Here is an 18,964-nt window from a genome sequence, read left to right on the forward strand (position 1 = left end):
ACCAAGAAATCATGGATAAATTCTACATTTTGAGGAACATTCATAGATCGTTTGTAACATTGACAACCAAAGAGGAAAAAAACACTTCATTGTTGGACTTATATATAAATGCTTTTTATTTAAGTTAATCATTTCTTCTCATTCAAGGTTGAATTTCTGCAGAATCTATAAAACAGGGAACAGTTAGAAGCTCTGTACAGTCTGACAACAAAACTAGGAATGCGGCAGAGTACACTGTGTATATATGTACATACTGTACACACAATGATGTAGGTATATACAAAAATATACACTTTTACATGCGTGTCCCCTCCAGTCGTGTCACCCACCCCACTAATAACACTAATCACTCATCAAAGACACATTCCTCAAAAACTATGCCATTAGTTCATGCCCCTCCCTGATGATTACTGCTGTAATCCATTATCTGACATTAATGCTTAACAAACCTTTTACAGTGTGTTGTCTTACGTGCATGTTCTCTGACACACATACACCATCACAGATGCTCAAAGCAAAAGATGGAGAAGCTTCGGCAGTCCTGAGCTGGATGTGTCAGCAGGGATTTTCACATATCAGAGAGGGTTCTTCTTCTATTAATCCTAAGAGGGGATGTGAGGGAAGCCGAGAGGGAAAGACGTCCCAATTTTAGAACAAATTATGACCTAACTCTCCCCGATTAAAGTAAAGGAAAAGCTGAGAACAGAAAGCTTCCTCTTTTCTAAAATTCCATCAAATAAACCAGTGATTATTTCCTTATAAAACACAGTAAAAACAAATTAGATGTTGTCCTGGCTCAGAGGGGAGGATTCTCTTGTTTACTAACTCATGTTTAAATTTTGGAACAGATGGCTGTCAAGATTACAGACATTTTTTGATATTCAAACAATGGTCTTAATCACTTGCAAGTGTCTCAGCGCAGTCAGCTCTACCACAGCAAGTGTTCAACAGCTGGTGTTCTTGCACAAGTTTGAAAACATTAAATAAAGAAAATTCAATCTTTTAAAAACCCCCAATCCCATTATGTTACCCACACTGGCTCAGCAGCTTAGAGCAGTCCTCCCACAATGTTTACATGTTGAACTGAAACAGGAGAAAATGATAAAGATACGCAACATGTTGCAACTCTGAACAGATGACTCCAAGCTTTAGACTCCAAAACTCTAGACTTTTGCTCCTTTTCATTCTTTTTCATACAGAAAAACCAAGAGGAACTTTGGCACATTGTGCTAAAGATGTAAACATTTAATCATCCAATCAAAATGAGGCGCTGGCCTTTGCAATTATTTAGAACATCCTCCGCATAAAATATGATAAAAAATGAAATGGCAAACATTTCATTTTCACAATAATAAGACTAAATAGAAAAGAAAGGCTTCACATGATGTGCACTGTTGTTGCAGACTGATTATTCAGGTGTGTGTGTGCAGCTTGGTTACAGTCTCTGTTCTTTCGTCTCCACTGCCTGCAAGAAGGCTCAGCCCATCACATACATAAAAATAGTGCGAAAGAAATAAATCTGTGACTGAGCTGTGCAGAGTTTCACACAACAGATCCTCTTTTTTCCTTTCTTGGCTTTTTGCTGCCTACATAAACATGGCAAGAGGACAGAAATATGAATATGTTGCCTTTCTAATTTAAGATATTTATGTAGTCCAACCTTGCTGAGTGGCATCATCACTGCAAGACAATGAGTAATATGTCTTTGTGTAGCATTTCTGCATTAATTATAGGTTAAGTTCAAATTTAAAACCACCTTAAATGTACCATTCCTGAAACCAGAGTAAAAAAATTCTCTTTATAAAAAAACAAAAGACATTTTAAATTAGGATCTGACATTTTCAAGAACTCTGTACTGCACCACGTGGCAGGCCATGGGTACAATATGCGAGTCGGCAGGTGTACCTCTTCACATTTGCTGGTCTGAATTTGTGTGTATTGTAAATTTTATAGAACAAACAATTTGATCCAAAATACAATTTAAATGCACAAATAGGAAAATGTTTCTAAATTTAAACCATCACAAGAACTGAAACATTCTTGAGAAACTAAGATATTTTTGTCTGATTTGCACAAATTATAATTGAAACCCAGATTTGGGCCTTTGAATCTGGTCTCCAAGGCAACAACATACTTTCCAAACATCAAGCCTGGCCCTTGGCAGAGGGTAAGGTACCCTGCAGCACAATGCAGCAACAAGTCACAGGATAGGCTTTTTAAGCAGCCGTTTAGTTACAGCTGAGCTTTTCAACACTCCACTTTTGGATGAACAGATAGGACAAGGCAAATATCAGGCGCAAAAACAAAATGAAAGAAATAAAGGGACTGAAGAAAAATGATCAGAAAACACAGCACACACAACCAGCTGTTACTGGTAATTGGCAGCTCAGCGAAAGCTTTTAACAGGAAGCTTTCCAAGTGTGTATGAAAGGGAGTTAGACTGAATAAAAGCAAATTTTTATACAAAAAAAATGACATGATGGGACTTCTTTGCAGTCTCTCTCAACTCAGAGATGGGTGCTGCGATCATTATGAGCCATTATTGTTGTGCAGTAAGGAGATAATTTGTGGTACGGCAGTTGCCTTGAAGGTGTCATATGAGGAGTCTCTCAGGATTTAATCAAAAGCAATTCCATTAAATTTCTTCACCATTACTCAGAAAAAACCTAACAGAGTAGAAGATCACAGGACTGAGGATAATGTGACATGGAAGCAAAGAAGAGATTAGCCTCAAAAAATGGCAAGAAATGGATCAGATGACTGTCCAGAGGGAAGATAAACGCACTGTAAATGGTACATGTAACACTATCTGGCAACAAAAGACAAAAAATAGCCGTTATGTTGTTGGTGACACTAGAATAGTATTTCTCTTAGTAGTGTAGTGTGCCAGAATAATCAAGAAAACATTATTTCCACTCTGTCAGCAAAAACTGAGCAGTTCTGCTTGTGCAATGAGGAAAATCTGCTCAATTCCAGCAGGAACAGAGGACACACAGTAAAATGTTGTTCACTGCAGTTTCAAACTACAGAACAGATGATCTAACAATGCTACACTACTGTCTGAGTGTCAAGTGTGGGGCGTTAAGATGATCCATGCAGCTGGAGGGAGCATTTTAGCATGTGACTTAGATATCTTATTGTTTGCATGATGTCTGCAAGATTTAAATTTTATATAAAAAAGATAGGCCTCTGATGCATCTATTTAAAAAAGTGACTTTATTATGGGCAGTATTAGTATTGAGATGTTTTTGTTTTTTCTATCTTTGCCAGTTCATACAGCTGAATTAAAAGAGGAGAAATGTCTATTTAAGACAGAAAATATTGGTAATTGCATGAATGTCAATTTTTAAAAATGTTAGCAGGCAACAGCTGTCATCTTAAGAGATGAGGATGCATTTAGGTATAAATAAATACAGTTTGGATAGAATTACTTGAAGGTAACTCTGTAACTGTGGAAACATAGACACGAGCAAAGGAAATTATCTGTGCAGTGGAAAAGTTGTAAAAAAGGATCAACTAAAGTGCTCCACAGGGAGCAGTCAGAGAGCAGCACCAGCACACAAAGTAAAACCATTTTAATGGCTCCACTGGTCTCACTAAGACCAAATCCACCAATTTTAAATTTGGTTCCCACCATTGACAAAAGTAAACAAACAAAGCAAAATTTAAAAAAAAAAAAAGATGGGTTTTTTTTGTGCATTTTACCCCCAGAGATGTAAAAATGTATAAGTTAGGATGCTGCAGCAGCTCGTGCTACAGCCTGAAGACGGTCAAGCCTCCAGAATGGGCTTCATGACACTGTTTTCAGGAGCCTCACTTCCCAGCAGTATAACCCCCACCTCATGCTAAACCCAAATACAGACCCTTTAAGACACAAGAAAGGAAGAGAATCGTGTAGAAATCAAACAAAGATAAGTGTTCTCCCCATTTCACCTCTATTTTCCTTGTCAGTTCCGTAAACCAGCATGTGTACAGGAGAGAAAAAGCTCAAGGAATCAAGTCCATATCCTCCCTGTAATTCAATCACCACCCACACATCTCTGAAACCCCAACCTGAAGCCTCCACCCGCTGTTGCATGACTCTTTTAAGAACAGAAAAGGCTTCTGTAAGTCTCTGTGGAGTTTTAACAGCAAGAAATTAAAAATATGAATATGAAAATAAAATAGTTAAGCCAAAAAGTTCAGTTTCACTTGCATTAAAGAACAAAAATCTGTTTGCCTCTGGAACCATCAATGAAAAACACTGAGGTATGTAGTTTGAAACAAAAGCCTCTTCATCATCTTTATCTTCATCATGATCATCCCTGTCCCCTTCCACTCAGCAAATTCAGTCAGTCTGTTTGCTCCATGATAGTCTACAAGCCCCTCCCTCAGTGGACTCACAGTTTAAGGGAGGGGCATGAGATGGGGTAGAGGGGTGGACACCGAACTGGCTGCACCTCTGCGGAGGAAGACCATCAAGTTTGTCATTCTCCTTGAGTCTTTTATTTCTTCTTATTTCTCAGAGTCTTTTGTGTCTAAATCTGAAATCAAAGTCTTTCTGGGGTCTGTACCACCCACTATGATTGTAAATTGAGGGTGAACTTCCACTGCTGGCTGAGGCTCGGGCTGCAGACCTCCACAGTGAGTCCACCCATTCTGGCACTGCGGCTGTCCAGGCAGAGGTTGCTGCCCACGTGACGAAGCTTCGAGTTGGACTCGATCTGCTCCCATTTCTGGAAAAAAATAAAGACATTCTGCAGTTGATCAACCAAAGTGAGCCTTATTCTTTCTAACAATGGCAGAAAAAGTAGTTTAGACAGATAGTTCTGGTGGGGTTTTACCTGTCTGCTGTCATTCTCTCGACAGCCTTGCAGTTTGATGAGAGATCCAGCTGTTCTCTCCACCACAGTCAGACACAGGTCCATGTGTTTAACCGATTTATCCTTGGTTAGGGCCCATTCCTTTGTAAAAACAGATATGGACCAAAGCATTAGTGAACTGAACATACTGAGCTTAGAGAAGCTCTGAACAAGTCTTTAGCTACTAAACGAAGTGTGTTAGTCATGTTGTTGGTGACCATCATGTCCTGATCAGATTTTTAATTTCTTGATATAATATGCCATACAGCGCTGAATAACAGAGTTCATCCATATCTGATGGATAAACCTTAAGTCACACAGTTAGTAGAGACTGTTACAAGTTCTTGGGAAATTTTCCATCTGACACAAATGTCACACACATAGTTGTTGTGTATGTATTCGTGTAGTCTCTAAGTTTTAAGACAAGAAAAGTGCTGATGGTAAACTTGACATGTGCAACCAGCAGTCGATAACTCTGCTCTACACCTGTCATTCTATTTTTAGGAAAACAACCATTTGAGAAACACAAGACAGACAAACACCAGCAAGTTATTTAAACATAAGTAATGTAAAACATTTATATCTAAAGTGCACCAAGAAGTTCATGTTCCTGTGATGGATGCAAGATTTGCAAAACTCACTGTGCAGATATTCAACAATCAAATTCAAGTTTCAGTTGACAAATTTAGATCAGCAAAAGACAGAGGTTAAATCACAGCTCAAATATATAACTGGTGGTCTAACAAGCACAACGTCCCAATAAGAAGAAAAGTTTTTCATGCATAGATTTTGAGCTAAAGGAAAGGTGTCTGATGTGCTCATATTTACTTTTGATTCTAAATTTCAGGTTAACTTGTGCACACATAGTAATTACAACACACTTTCCTTGAAGGACTTCATAATTCTCCGAGTCCTGCATAACTAAGTTGGCTGAAGGTTAAATTATCTTGAACTCACAAAATAAAAATAGTTTGATTGAAATATAATCATACAAGTAGCAGAGAACTTTCTCTGGCTGCAGACTTGACAGGCTAAATTCACAGTAATAAGCATTTTTCTTCCTAGAAAATGTAACAGCTCAACATGAAAGAGACTTCTGCTCCTGGCTGAGCTGTTTTAAAGCACATTCACTGTTAGCTAAACATGTACGGCTAATTTAGACTGGAGAAAACGGTGTTTTAATAAGAGAGACAAAAGGCTGATCAGAAAATGTTCTTTACAAGCTGAAAAAACCTCCATTTTGGTCTGTGGACTACAGTGTTTGGAAAACTTACTTTTAGTTTGTTTTATAGAATACACACAAATGAATGTGCTGCATTTAAATTGCAATGGCAAAGAAGCTTTCTGAAGCATCATGTGACTTTTAGCAGCTGAGTCCTTTCTCCAATTACAACTCTCAGTGGACCATGATGAGTTACCCTGCAAATGAGCAAGATTTTCCAAGCTGATCTGTATGTGTCGTCATGGTAACACTACCTGGTTTCCACCTGCGTTATGGCATTCATAGACGCCCACAACCCCATCAGCAAAATGGCCCAGGGTGTCGAGGCAGTTTCCTCCCTGCTGCAGGGCTCCGAAAGCGATGTCCTGGTGATCTGGGACCCTGAACACACACATACGCATGCAGGGACACAACATGTTATTGAATATAAAATTATTATTGAATATTGGTGTTTTGTTTTTGTTTTTTTTTTAAATTTTTTTATTTAACTTACTTACTAGGAGAACATAAACATTAAAGTGAACAGAAAGAAGGTGATATATAACTTCACAGTTTCCTTTCATTCAAAAAAAGGATGATAATGCTTTTTTTTTTAAGTCATATTCCTGTAATCTTTAAGAAATAATCCATTTAAAATAATTGAACCTATATATTTTCATTGAAATAAATCATATAAAATACACATTGCACACCTGACAAAAGCATTAAGGTGCACCTTTATCATAACTGCTATAATAGAATAATAAAATATTAAATCCAGGCATGAAGGAGATATCAAGCTGTTACTCCTGTTTGAGTTGACATATTCAATCTCAATGAATCACAATATCACAATGTATCTCAATGTAACACATTACATACGGTTTATCCTAATTTTATTTGAAGCAGCATCTTCCTCTTCTTACCTCAGTTCAGGGTAGACATTCTCCAAGTACCATTTGAACGGCTTGCAGGCTAATCTCTTCTTCATCTCCAAACGACTCTGGATACTGAAGGACAGAAAGACTGTGGTTCTCTTTGCGTCTCTAAAGTTTGTATTGCTTTATGGTCCTAATCAGGGAAGAGAGTTGAACCCCAGGGCACATCTAAGGCCATGTTCTTTGGGGAAAATAATTGTTCCAGCTGACACTTCAGGGTGCAAGGCCAAGCATGTTCCCGAAAAGCCACATACACATTTTTATCATTGTCTTGCTGAAAAGCATAAACGCAAAAGAGGTGTGTGGCACTTTGGATATGTGGCATGAAATATCCAGAGAATAGCTTGAAGGTGAGGTGAAAAAAAAAAAAAAAAAACAAGTAGAAGAGAAGTTGTGCAACATGTTAGCACTTGTGTGCAGCATTGGCGTAGCAGTGAGCTGTCAGCAGGTTCAGTATTGATGCATAGTTCAGTTAAAAAAAAAAAAAAAGAATTAATAATAATGCAATTAAATATCTTGTCATAATTTCACAGTTGTTACATTGTATTGCAAAACAACTTTTGAATGGCAATTCAGTTAAATGCAAAGTTGTCATATTTAATTTCTCATGTTGCTAATACTTCACAGCACTTACTTTCCATAGGGGACATTTCTTGCTGAGGGGACAGCAGCATAGTAGAAGTTCTTATACTCATCCATCCACACCTCTGCAGCCCTCCTTGTGTTCCTGGTAGAGGACAAAGAAGAAAAATGAAAGAAGGTGAGGTGCTGGGGCCGGCGTGATGGATGACAAATAAAAGACTGAAAGTAAAAGCAGCAGTTGATGATGAAAAGCACAATGGATGGGAGGGTTCTTCTGCGAAGAACAAACTGGCAACCAGACAGTAAGACATATGTGGTGGACTGTAGCAGTGCTGCATGGGAATGTGCCCAGACAGATATAATCCATCTAACTGGAGGAGTGGCAAGGCAGGATGAAGACAAAGAGCACATCCTCCTGCTTATACATCTCACAGCCATAAGAGGGCAGAGTTCAACTGGTTAAAGACCACTCACTACTTTCTGTAAACTTTATATTGCTGATGATTTAACTTTAAAAATGAATGTCAGTTCATTTGTCAGCTGTAATCAGAATAAAATATCACCTGCAAGAGTTTTAAAGTCCCCTCTTTTGTCCCTCTAAGTACTAAAATATAGTTAAATTCCAACCAAATGAATAAAAAACTACTAGTCTATTAGTTGAGTGAAAGACTGGTTCAGCTGGGAGCTGTCACAAGTATCATAAAAATCGCTGTGAGCTGTCTGGCAACTACTGGAACTAGGCCTAGTCTGAATTGCTCAACCATGAATTGATATTAGTGAGACAGTTGTTGTGGTGCCCTAACACTGAATTAAACAAGTCAAATAAGGGCTGAATATTTTAATGTTTTAAGTTATAGCCATCTTGCTGCCCTGCTTTATACTGTATTTAGCATCAATCCATTCATCTTCTTAACCGCTTAGTCCAATTTAGAGTCGTGGGGAGCTGGAGTCTATCCCAGCAGTCATTAGGCGAGAGGCAGGGCACACCCTGGACAGGTCGCCAGTCCATTGCAGTGCACGTAGCATCTACCTCCCAACTAAAGGGTAAGAAGCTGGTTTCATAGCTGCTGATAGTTAAACACTTGGCAAAGCACAATTTCAAGATCTCGATAAAAAAATCTTGTTGCTGTGAATAGTTAGGTGAGCAGACGATGAACTGAACTAAGAAAGTAAAAATTAAGGATGAAGTTTTTAATCAGATGTGTCATGTTCATAACCATCATGAAAGACCAGCTCATGCAAATTCAAAACTCATTTTAATACTCTGACTCCTCACAGCTTCCCAACAAAGCAACAATGTACTTCTATGAGCTGGTTTTCAGCAGATGGTTTCTTCAATTGTTAAAGAGACACTTAAAAAAGACACAAAACAAAACAAAAAAAAAAAAAGTGCCAAAGTGCTTGTTGGGTTGCTAAAGAGGCAACCAATTACGTGTGATTGACAAAGCATTTCAATGCAGATTTAGCAGACTGGGGTTGTTATGACTACACACCTTTTTGTTAAAACAAAGACAGAAAAATGCTGCATGATTGCAAAAAGAATTTACAAGCTGTGATAGTTTGCGATGGTTGTGTTACAGAGTATTGAAAATGTAAACCAAACTAATTCAGGTCCTTGTAAGGTCAATATGGAAAAAAAAAAACTGAAAAAAAATAAATCTGAGTGCAACCTGATCATCCTGTGAAAGCTCTTAAAGAGTCATTGCATTTCTGGATGTTTCGTCCAAACTGACGAGACTTCATATGTCTGGCACTGAAAATGTAATTTCTTATTAAAAAAAACATGCTTCTGAGTTGCATCCAGAAATTTCCCAACAGCGATAAGTCACTAGACAACAAGCATCTGTACAGAAAAACTCAACCTGTATAACCAATTTTAAATCTGCTAACCCCAACTGGCTCCTCAGTTTTTAATCATTATCTGCCTGCATCAAACAACAGCAATCATACCCAAATCACTTTTATTAATGAGTGCTCTTTTACATGAACTATTAGTTGGCACTGTCTCAGCATTTCCTAATAACTTGGCTGTGATGACACAAAGCTGTTCTCAGGGAACCACCTCTTCTTAAGGAGCTACCTCAGAGCTCCCCAGACTTTACAGCAGCAGCCGCATGGTGCTGCCTGGGTTCTTACTGAAACTGAAAGGAGAGACGGGGAACTGAAGACATGTCAAAGCAGATGACACGGCTCTGCACTGTAAAAGAGGAGAGCACTGCTGCACCCAACTATAACTGTTGCAGAGGATGATACACTGTGCTACATGTCAGTTTTATGTACCTGATAAACACTAACTAGGCTTGTAGGCTACACAAGGTTTCTTAGGTTTGCTTTCACACATTTAAATTCATACATATCTGCAGATGTTTTTCCCTGAGAGATTCACTCAGGTCAAAATTCATACATCAAGATCTACTTCATAAATGACAAGAAACCAAGGCATGATGGCATTTCTACACAGCGGTGAGGGGTTAAAAATGTACATTTTAATGTGCTGTAAAATTCAATTGAGGTAGCAACCAAGTAGACTTGTCTGGAATTTACTATTAAAGCTCTGTTACTTGTTTTGTTTATTCCACAAACATCCGTGCAAAAGCAGAAGATGCCATACTCAATTTAAAATTTGTTATCTATTATATCCGCAATATGTTCTTAATCAGGACCATGAGGGATTGTTTGGCTCATTTCCAGGGTGGATGTTCCTACTCTGAGACCATTTAAAGGACAGACCCATATCTATCCGTGCATCATGTTACTCATTCGTTGTGTTCAGGGATTATGTTACATGTAACACGTATGGGCACTCTAAAGGTCAGCATATGCAAAGACAGCTTCTATATTTAACAGGAGGTTTTTTAAAAAACCCTTTTAATGGATTTTTTTGTCCAAATAATACAGCAACCTGAGTCTCTGAGGTTTATTAAATTTATGCCCTTTTTTAAATATAAAACTGCAGCTTCAAAAAACAACAAATAACTGCAGGGATGATATTCATTTAATTTCATTTCATATCAAAAGTGACTCGTAAAAGAATTGTCAAAGTTGATGTTTCATTGAAAACTTAACGTGTATTGCTTAAAAGTCGAGAGTAAAATTTCATAACTGACCTTAACGTGAGCAACAGGCTCATTTTAGTAATTCAGTTTGTGTCAATATTATATAAAAAGGAGGTTAGAAACATTTAATTTCCAAGAACAATTACAATCTTTGACTTTGTATTTGCTAGTACTCATGTTGCTCAAGGACTATTGCAGCAACTGATCAGCCAAGTTGCTGTAATTTAATTGCTATGCAAAGAGGAACAAGCTGTAAGTTAAGTAGCGAGAAGCACAGGACTGGAGTTTATATCCTATGTGAAACCAAGGAGGAAAATGCTAAATAATTCATTTTAGACTTGGTGAACATATTATAGTCTTTGTGATTTGGTGAGGTACTTGGGTGAGTTTCTGGGCTGATCATGGTTTGTACTAAAATCTTTGTCAAATTAACTTTTTGCAAGAGAACTTTTTTTTAATCAAGAAATATAAAAGGCAAAACTCTTCTGTACAGAGTCGTCCCACCCAACCCTACAATTAATGGTGCAAAAAGTTTTGGTACTGACAAAAGAGCATCAGAGGGGTGTTATCAGATTAAGCATGGCTTGTTTAAAGGTAAATGATGTGGAAAAACCAATAGGCATGAATCACATAGTTAAATTAACTTGTTTCCTCATTTAAGAATTAATGTTGAACTCTAACAAACGCATCCTCTTCACATAAACAAATAAAAGACACCTCACTGAAGTCCAACTCTCAGTCTGGTTCCTTTCATACATCTGAAGAAAAACTATGCCTGCACCTCCTTGTCAGAAATACACAATATTCTTTACCTACTTGCACACACATTCACACTATGGCTGCATGCAAAGGTTAAGCCTCGTCACTGGGAACATGTGTGTCTGTGTCTTGCTTCAGAACATTTAATATGTCGACAAGATAAATTTGGACCATCTCTTGCTGCAGCTGGACAATAACAAATGAAACACAGTTTGTGTAATGTCCGTCCGTCCGTCCGTCCGTCCGTCCATCTTCTGCTTTGTGTAATGTCATTTAGGAAAAATTACAAGAAACCGCATGAAGAAATGTTGGACTGAATGAATAAATTGATGAATATGACGGATGGAGCCTGGCTAGCAAATGAGTGTTTAACCTTTTGTGTGTGTGTGTGTGTGTGTGTGTGTGTGTGTGTGTGTGTGTGTGTGTGTGTGTGTGTGTGTGTGTGTGTGCGCGTGTGTGTGTATGTGTGCGCGCTACCTTGCAAACACAGTCCCACTGCCTCCAGGGAAAGTATATGGGTGTTGCTTTCTGAAAACATGGCCAACTCGACTGCAGGGGATGATTTCCAGACTGCCGCCACACTGCCACACACGAAATGAGATCTCTAACAAAAATAAACCAAAAAAAGATGTTTGTTAAATATTACACACAGTTTGCAAGAAGAACTGTAGTACAACTTATTCAAAAATTCTGCACTAGATAAATGTTTGAAGTGCGTTGATGTTGTCAAGCTTTGCTCTAACATTGTCTGGGTTTAAATGTCTAAATGAGCACAACAGTAAACTGATGCCTGAACTGTCAATCCTGCTCTGACTCACGGTACCGCCTGGAGAGAAGTGTGAATCACTCTGCCTGCAGTGTGATTTCCCAACTGAGTTCAGACAAAGGCAGCAGAGAAAAAACATTTTATAAATTATCTCTATTGTGTCAACTAAAGTCGTTTTCACTCAGTTTTGAGTCTAATCATTATCGCAGCATGACTGAAAATCATCGTAATGTTACTGTGGACAGCTCTTTCTCACAGACAAACTAAAGGATTTTATGTTAATCATGCTCTTGGCATGAAAATGCAGATGATTTCTTAACATGGTGAGAGACACACTGCACTACTTAGGTACTAAATCTAACAGGGGAGTGGGGATTGCACAAGTGGGAAACAATCTGTGGTTGTGTGAGCCAAAAAACAGAATATATGAGGAAGAGAAATTAGTCTCGTTCCCGTTTATGGCTTAAAGAAACAGTTCAAGATTTGTTGGAAACATGGGTATAGTTTCTTGCTGTTAAAATCACAGTAAGATAGTAATACAATTATGCTGCCTGTATTCTTCAAACAACGCTGCAACTCATAGCAGGCTAGCTTAGCTTAGCATTAACACACAATAAAACTGAAGTAACAGCCAGCCTAACTCAGTCTAAATTTAGGAAAGTCCACATTTTTTCGAACTACTAATGATTTCTGTCACTTTCATGTGTATAGGTACATCTCAGAAAATTAGAATATTAAGAAAAAGTTCAATATTTTTGGTCACTCATTTCACAATGTGAAACCTTTATATTGTATAGATTTATTACACAGAGTGAAACATTTCAATCCTTGAAATTTTGATAATTGTGGCTTATAGATAATGAAAACCCAAAATGCAGTGTCTCAGAAAATTAGAATATTGTGAAAAACTTCAATCTTAAAAAGTCATGGTGTCACATACTGATGAACTAATTAACTCAAAACACCTGCAATGGTATCCTAAACCTTTAAATTGTCTCTCAGACTGGGTCAGATGGCTACACAATCATGAGGAAGACTGCTGACTTGACAGATGTCCAGAAGACGATCATTGACGCTCCACAAGGAGAGAAAGCCATAAGAGGTCATTTCTAAAGAAGCTGGTTGTTCACAGAGCGCTGTATCCAAGCATATTAATGGAAAGTTGATCGGAAGGAAAAGATGCACCAGCAGAAGGCAGAACCACAGCCTGGAGAATTTGGGGAGCTTCACAAGGAGTGGACTGAAGCTGGACTCAGCGCATCAAGAGCCACTACACACAGACGAATCCTAGACATGTGTCAAGCCACTCCTGAACTAGAAACAATGACAGAAGCATCTCACCTGGGCTAAGGAGAAAAAGGACTGGATTGTTTCTCAGATGAAAGCAAATTTTGCATTTATTTGAAATCAAGGTCTCAGAGCCTGGAGGAAGAGTGGAGAGGCACATAATCCATGTTGCTGGAAGTCCAGTGTGAAGTTTCCACAGTCTGTGATGATTTGGGGAGCCATGTCATCTGCTGGTGTTGGTCCACTGTGTTTTCTGAAGTACACAGTCAACACAGCATCTACCAGGAAATTTTACAGCACTTCATGTCTCCTTCTGCTGACAAGCTTTATGTAGATCCTGATTTCATTTTCTCGCAGGACTTGGCACCTGCCTACACTGCCAAAGGTACCAAATGCTGCTTTCAATGACCATGGTGTTACTGTGCTTTATTGGCCAACAAACTGACCTGATCTGAACCCCATGGAGAATCTGTGGGGTATTGCTAAGAGGAAGATGAGAGACACCAGAACCAACTATGTAGATGACCTGAAGGCTGCTATCAAAACAACCTGGGCTTCCATTACACCTGAGCAGGGCCACACACTGACTGCTTTCATTGCCACGATGCATTGATGCAGTAATTCATGCAAAAAGAGGCCTAACCAGGTACTGAGTGCATGGAAATGAACATACTTTTCAGAAATGTTTCACTCTATGTGGAATGAATCTATATAATATACAGGTTTCATATTCTGAAATGAGTGACGAAAAAAATAACTTTTTCATAATACTCTAATTTTCTGAGATGTACCTGTAGACTTGAATTAAAAAATTATTACGACTGTCCATAAAAAATATCCCAGTTAGCATAAAAATATCCATATTTTTCTGCTCGCTAGCATGCGCTAACTAGCGATACTTAATAAACAGAGTGCTATTAAACATCTCCTGGTACAAACCCAATGTGTCTATTTTTTAAAAATAAAAAAAATCCTTTAAAAACAAAGCATGGATGACAAATGAAGGCTAATTTATTTCTCTACCAGCTAGTGTATTTGACTTTCTACTCTCAACGTTTTCCATTTCTCAGACTTTCATTAGTCGCCAAAGTAAGTCTTCAGCATTCACAGCACTCACCCAGGTTTTCTCCTCCCCACACGTCCATCATCATGTCATATTTCCCCAGCTGCTCAAAGTACTCCTTATCCATAACAAACAGACCCCCTGCAATCATTGGAGTCCTGGAGAGGCACAGAGAAGAGCAGCTGTGTTTGAACACTCAGGTGATGGTGTGATCGACTTTGTTTTATGTCTGTGTTACTTACTTGATGGGTGCAATGGGGTTGCCTTGCCTGGCTCGTCTCTGTTCCGGAGTCATGTAATCCCACTTAAACACCAAATTCCAGTCAAAACCTATCAGCACAAACACACACGGACAAAATGGAACGATCATTTATTTTGTTTTCATAATGAATGATCAACATATTCAAACACATGAACAATGTTAAAATCCTGTCGTTTGGAGGTAGGAGTTTATATCCAGTAGGCTGCTAGACTAAATATGGTGAATGTGTGCTGGGAAAACAGAGAAAAGAGCCAGAGTGCTGTACGCCGACACAACAGGCAATAATGCTGCTGGTAAGATAACAGCATATGCTCCCTGTGACAAAGTGTTAAAAAAAAAACTGCAGATCTCCTAAGCTCCAAAAACTGAATAACAGAAAACTTGCATGTGTATTCTTCTCTTTGTGTACTTTACCTCCTTTCAGATCAGCTGAGGCTCCCACATACTGAAAGTTGTCCATGTTGATAACATCAATGATAGGAGAAACTACTCTGGTCTTATCCTGATAAGGAGGGAAGAGACAGAAAAGCAACAAAATCTTTGAGAGCTGTAGCTAAACACAGAATATCAGGATCTAACATCAATAAATATTTACTACCCACCAGATAAAAGCACCAAATGATGCAAAGACTCAGACGTCTTGAGGAAGAAAAGTAAATATTCCTATCAGCTTGGATGACTCAAGTTTAGTTTATGCTCTATATTTAGTTCATCACCATGTTTATGAAAGGGAATAAAAAGTAATGCAGCCTTGTAATTTCCACACTAATTTGTTGTTGCTCCAAAACTCAGAGAATGACATCACACAGCAGTTCAGACAAAAAACTGCTCAAGAGACCTGAATGACAATAACAAGAATCAAGCCTCCAGCTACTGAGCAGGTTTGTTTTGGCTGAAACATTGTTGATATGACAAATAATAACTTTTTAACTACTGTTTTCCCTCTTCTTTTTAGTAGTAATGGAGTTATGCATTTTAAGAAATGCATTTTTGTCATCCTAACATGCTATTTATATGCAGGGTGTGGAATCAGGTATGCACTGCGGGAGGGGGAGGAGCTTGGATATATCAGGGTTTATACAGATTTACAGTAAACTAAGGGGTCTAACTGTTTATTGTTCAGAATTACAAAATGTTTAGACTACTATCAGGATGAGGAACCACTTCAAGTCTCTCAGCAAGACACCAGCTTTAAAGAATAACATTGGTTTTCCAAACATTTAAGATTAAGATAACAGTCAGTCAGAATACTCATTTTCAAGTTATTTGAGGGTTTTTCTCTAAATATTGCCTGTATTGCTTATACAAAATGGCACCAAGTTTATGTCTATGAAATTCCACCTTTCAAAATACAGGAATAAAATTGTGAGGCCACAGTCCCCAAGGATAAAATAAATTATACGACTTGACCATTTTAGGTCAGAAAAAAGAAATGTGAACTTTGCAGCTAAAAAATATGTTTTCCCTTTTCAAATATCAACAGAGTCCAAACTTTTTTGGGTATCAGAGTGGTGTTGTGCATCTTACATTTCATATAAAGGTTAACAACCTCTAGAGGTGCTGCTTTGTAGTTGCCTCTGACTTGTGTGGGAAGGAGGAAAAAACATCCTCTACACATGCCAGTAATTGAGTCACTATTATTAAGTAAATAAAGTTCTCTAAACCTGAAATGAAGCACAGTCTTTAATTACCAGAAACAGGGTCTGCATGGGCAGAAAATAATCTCTTTGAAACACTTCCATTGGTTTAGTGGCTCATTTGCAGTGTTTTGTGTTATTAGAGGGTGTTTTGTTTTTAGATCAAACTGTGTGACCTTTCATTTAATAAAAATACTTTTCATGTATGCCTTTTATTTCCTGTCACACTTTTGCATGCTGTCTTTAGACAGAGAAGGTAGCAAAAACCAAACTTTGCTAGCATGCAGACTGCTGCCAAAGGTATGTTTCTTTTTTAGCTAGATGATTTTAAACTTGTTTTTAAACCCTTGACATACTGGGTAAACTTCATTAACTTTGCAGGGCACTTTGAGAAAGCAAACTGGAAACCTTTTTTTTTTTTTTAAATGGATTGAGTAAATGCTTGAATTTGGTCTCATTTGAAAGCACACAGTTTTTTTTTCCCTGAGCTGTCAGAAAAAAGTGTAACTGAGTAACTTACAGATGTTTGAGCACAGTGAATTTGTGGCTTTTTAAGCCTGTAATTACATAAGAACATAGCTGCAGCCTATTAGGACAATGACCAGTTTCAACTAGTTTTTCTGATAAAATGCCCAGGCAACCTCCAAAAGTCTCTGTTGGTTATCTAACATTGTGGATATAATACAGAATCATTACATACATATTACATACATCATCTGGTTTAAACAGAGTTGTGTTGTGACTGGTTTTGCATCTTAATCCTTGTTAATCTGATGTTAATCTCTTATTCTCATCAGAATGCAATCCATCTAATATGAGAGTGTGATGGACATGCACATGAGTATGGATTTGGTATGACCTCATTTATCTGTGTGCATGTCCTCAACAAAATTCAAAGGTTTCAATTGACCTTTTTAGTGTTATTATGAAAAGTACTGACCCTGTGTCCCAGCATCAATAGATAAAGTGATGTCATGTGTATAGGCAAGGAAATAAGTTTAGAAAAAAGCATACTTGTTCTGACTGAACAAATTGTTAAGGAGTGGTTACCCACAAAGAGCCTCACATGTAGGATCAGGAAATTTACATGTGTAGGTGTACATTTGAACCCATGCACAGTACAACACTGTGGTAAGGTGGGCTAAAACATGCAGGTTGTGCCATTAAACCACAGCAGAAGAAAATTACACTGCTTTTAGACGAGAATGTATATGATAAAAGAAAGGGATCAACAAGATGGAGACAAAACTGTCTTTGTGTACCTCTGCCACCCTCTCCAGTAGTGGCTCAAGCCAGTGGTCATTACATTCACAGTGAGAGTCCAGGAAGGTGAGGACCGGTGCTGTGGCAGCATCTGCCCCGCGAACCCTTGAACGCATCAGTCCTGAGTGAAGATACAACAATAATCGCGATTAAAACAATACATCTCAGAATTTCTCATTTTCCTTTTTTGCCACCATTGAGGTTTTTTTTTTAAAATAAATACTTCCTCCTCAATACCTTCTCTCCGATCGTTTCTTAGGACTCGAACTTTCTCAATCTTTCCCAGAAGAGCTCCATCCTCCGCTGGAACACACACAGAGCATCACATTTTTCTAACATCTACACACTGAAGTAAAAAGGTTTGTCTGCATTATGTCTGCAAACATTACTCACGGTTATCACTGTAATCATCAACCAAAATGATCTCCTTAACCAAGTGCAAAGGACTTTTCTTCAAGACACTGGAAAAACAGAGTAAAAGTATAAAGACAAAAAGCATTTTAAAAGATTCCTAGGCAACATATAAAAGTAGAAGGATCCACACACCATTCACCTACCTGACCACAGTCCGCAGGAGAGCAGAGCGAGCTTCATTATGAAAAGTGATGACTACGCTGGAGGCTGGCAGCTCTGACTTCCACTGTTTATGTCTGCAGCTACACACAGACAAACCACACAATTCATAAACAGTAGGAGACACAAAATGCTAAATGACAAAAGTATAAATGCCTGCAGATGGGCATTAACTTCAACTGAAAAGGCACATGGATAAATATGCAAGGTCAAACAGATCTTGAATCCTTCAACACAAGAAAAAGGATTTTCGCACCCAGTGACACTAAGGTTCACACACAAAGATGAAACATAAAAATACACAGGCACACATTTGCAGAGTAATGCACTGCTGAAGCTGGGATTGATGGTGGCTTTTGGAGACCAAGGAGCAAAATCCCATGAGATTGTATGTGTACGTTTGTGAAAGTGCATGTTCCAAAAAGCAAATCCTCACTCAGATTAAAATGGAGAAACATTGGTGATAAGACATGAGGACGAGGAAGGGGATGGGGGGTTGTTGACAAGATCGGAAGGGAAGGAGGAGAAATAAGGCCATATGAAAACCTGTTGGGACTGAAATACTTCAGAAAATCTGCCCAACACTGGTGACAACTAATGAAAGAACAGGCCACATATGATTTGACAGCAATAGATGGACTGACACCATGTTAGAAAAGGTGCTTTAATGTTGTGGCTGATTAGTGTGGATTTTTGTAAAGACCATGAGTTCGTTTCCCTTTTTTTTTTTTTTTTT

General features: G+C 38.2%; 1 protein-coding gene across 1 annotated transcript in view; it reads right to left on the reverse strand.

The window, feature by feature from the left end:
* Positions 1-218: 218 nt before the first annotated feature.
* Positions 219-18,964, reverse strand: part of galnt2 (UDP-N-acetyl-alpha-D-galactosamine:polypeptide N-acetylgalactosaminyltransferase 2) — a 59,877-nt gene continuing 41,131 nt past the window's right edge. Inside the window, exons 4-16 of the mRNA XM_079262330.1 lie at positions 18,213-18,311; positions 18,049-18,116; positions 17,893-17,958; positions 17,655-17,776; positions 15,170-15,257; positions 14,736-14,823; positions 14,548-14,651; positions 11,855-11,981; positions 7,615-7,707; positions 6,969-7,052; positions 6,318-6,444; positions 4,824-4,943; positions 219-4,715 (exon numbers count right to left, since the gene is read on the reverse strand). Coding sequence (XP_079118456.1) covers positions 4,560-4,715; positions 4,824-4,943; positions 6,318-6,444; positions 6,969-7,052; positions 7,615-7,707; positions 11,855-11,981; positions 14,548-14,651; positions 14,736-14,823; positions 15,170-15,257; positions 17,655-17,776; positions 17,893-17,958; positions 18,049-18,116; positions 18,213-18,311 — 1,342 coding nt within the window. The 3' untranslated portion in view covers positions 219-4,559. The remainder of the gene's footprint in view (positions 4,716-4,823; positions 4,944-6,317; positions 6,445-6,968; positions 7,053-7,614; positions 7,708-11,854; positions 11,982-14,547; positions 14,652-14,735; positions 14,824-15,169; positions 15,258-17,654; positions 17,777-17,892; positions 17,959-18,048; positions 18,117-18,212; positions 18,312-18,964) is intronic.

This window comes from Telmatherina bonti (genome assembly GCF_933228915.1).
Source record: "Telmatherina bonti genome assembly, chromosome: 1".
Lineage (NCBI taxonomy): Eukaryota > Metazoa > Chordata > Actinopteri > Atheriniformes > Telmatherinidae > Telmatherina > Telmatherina bonti.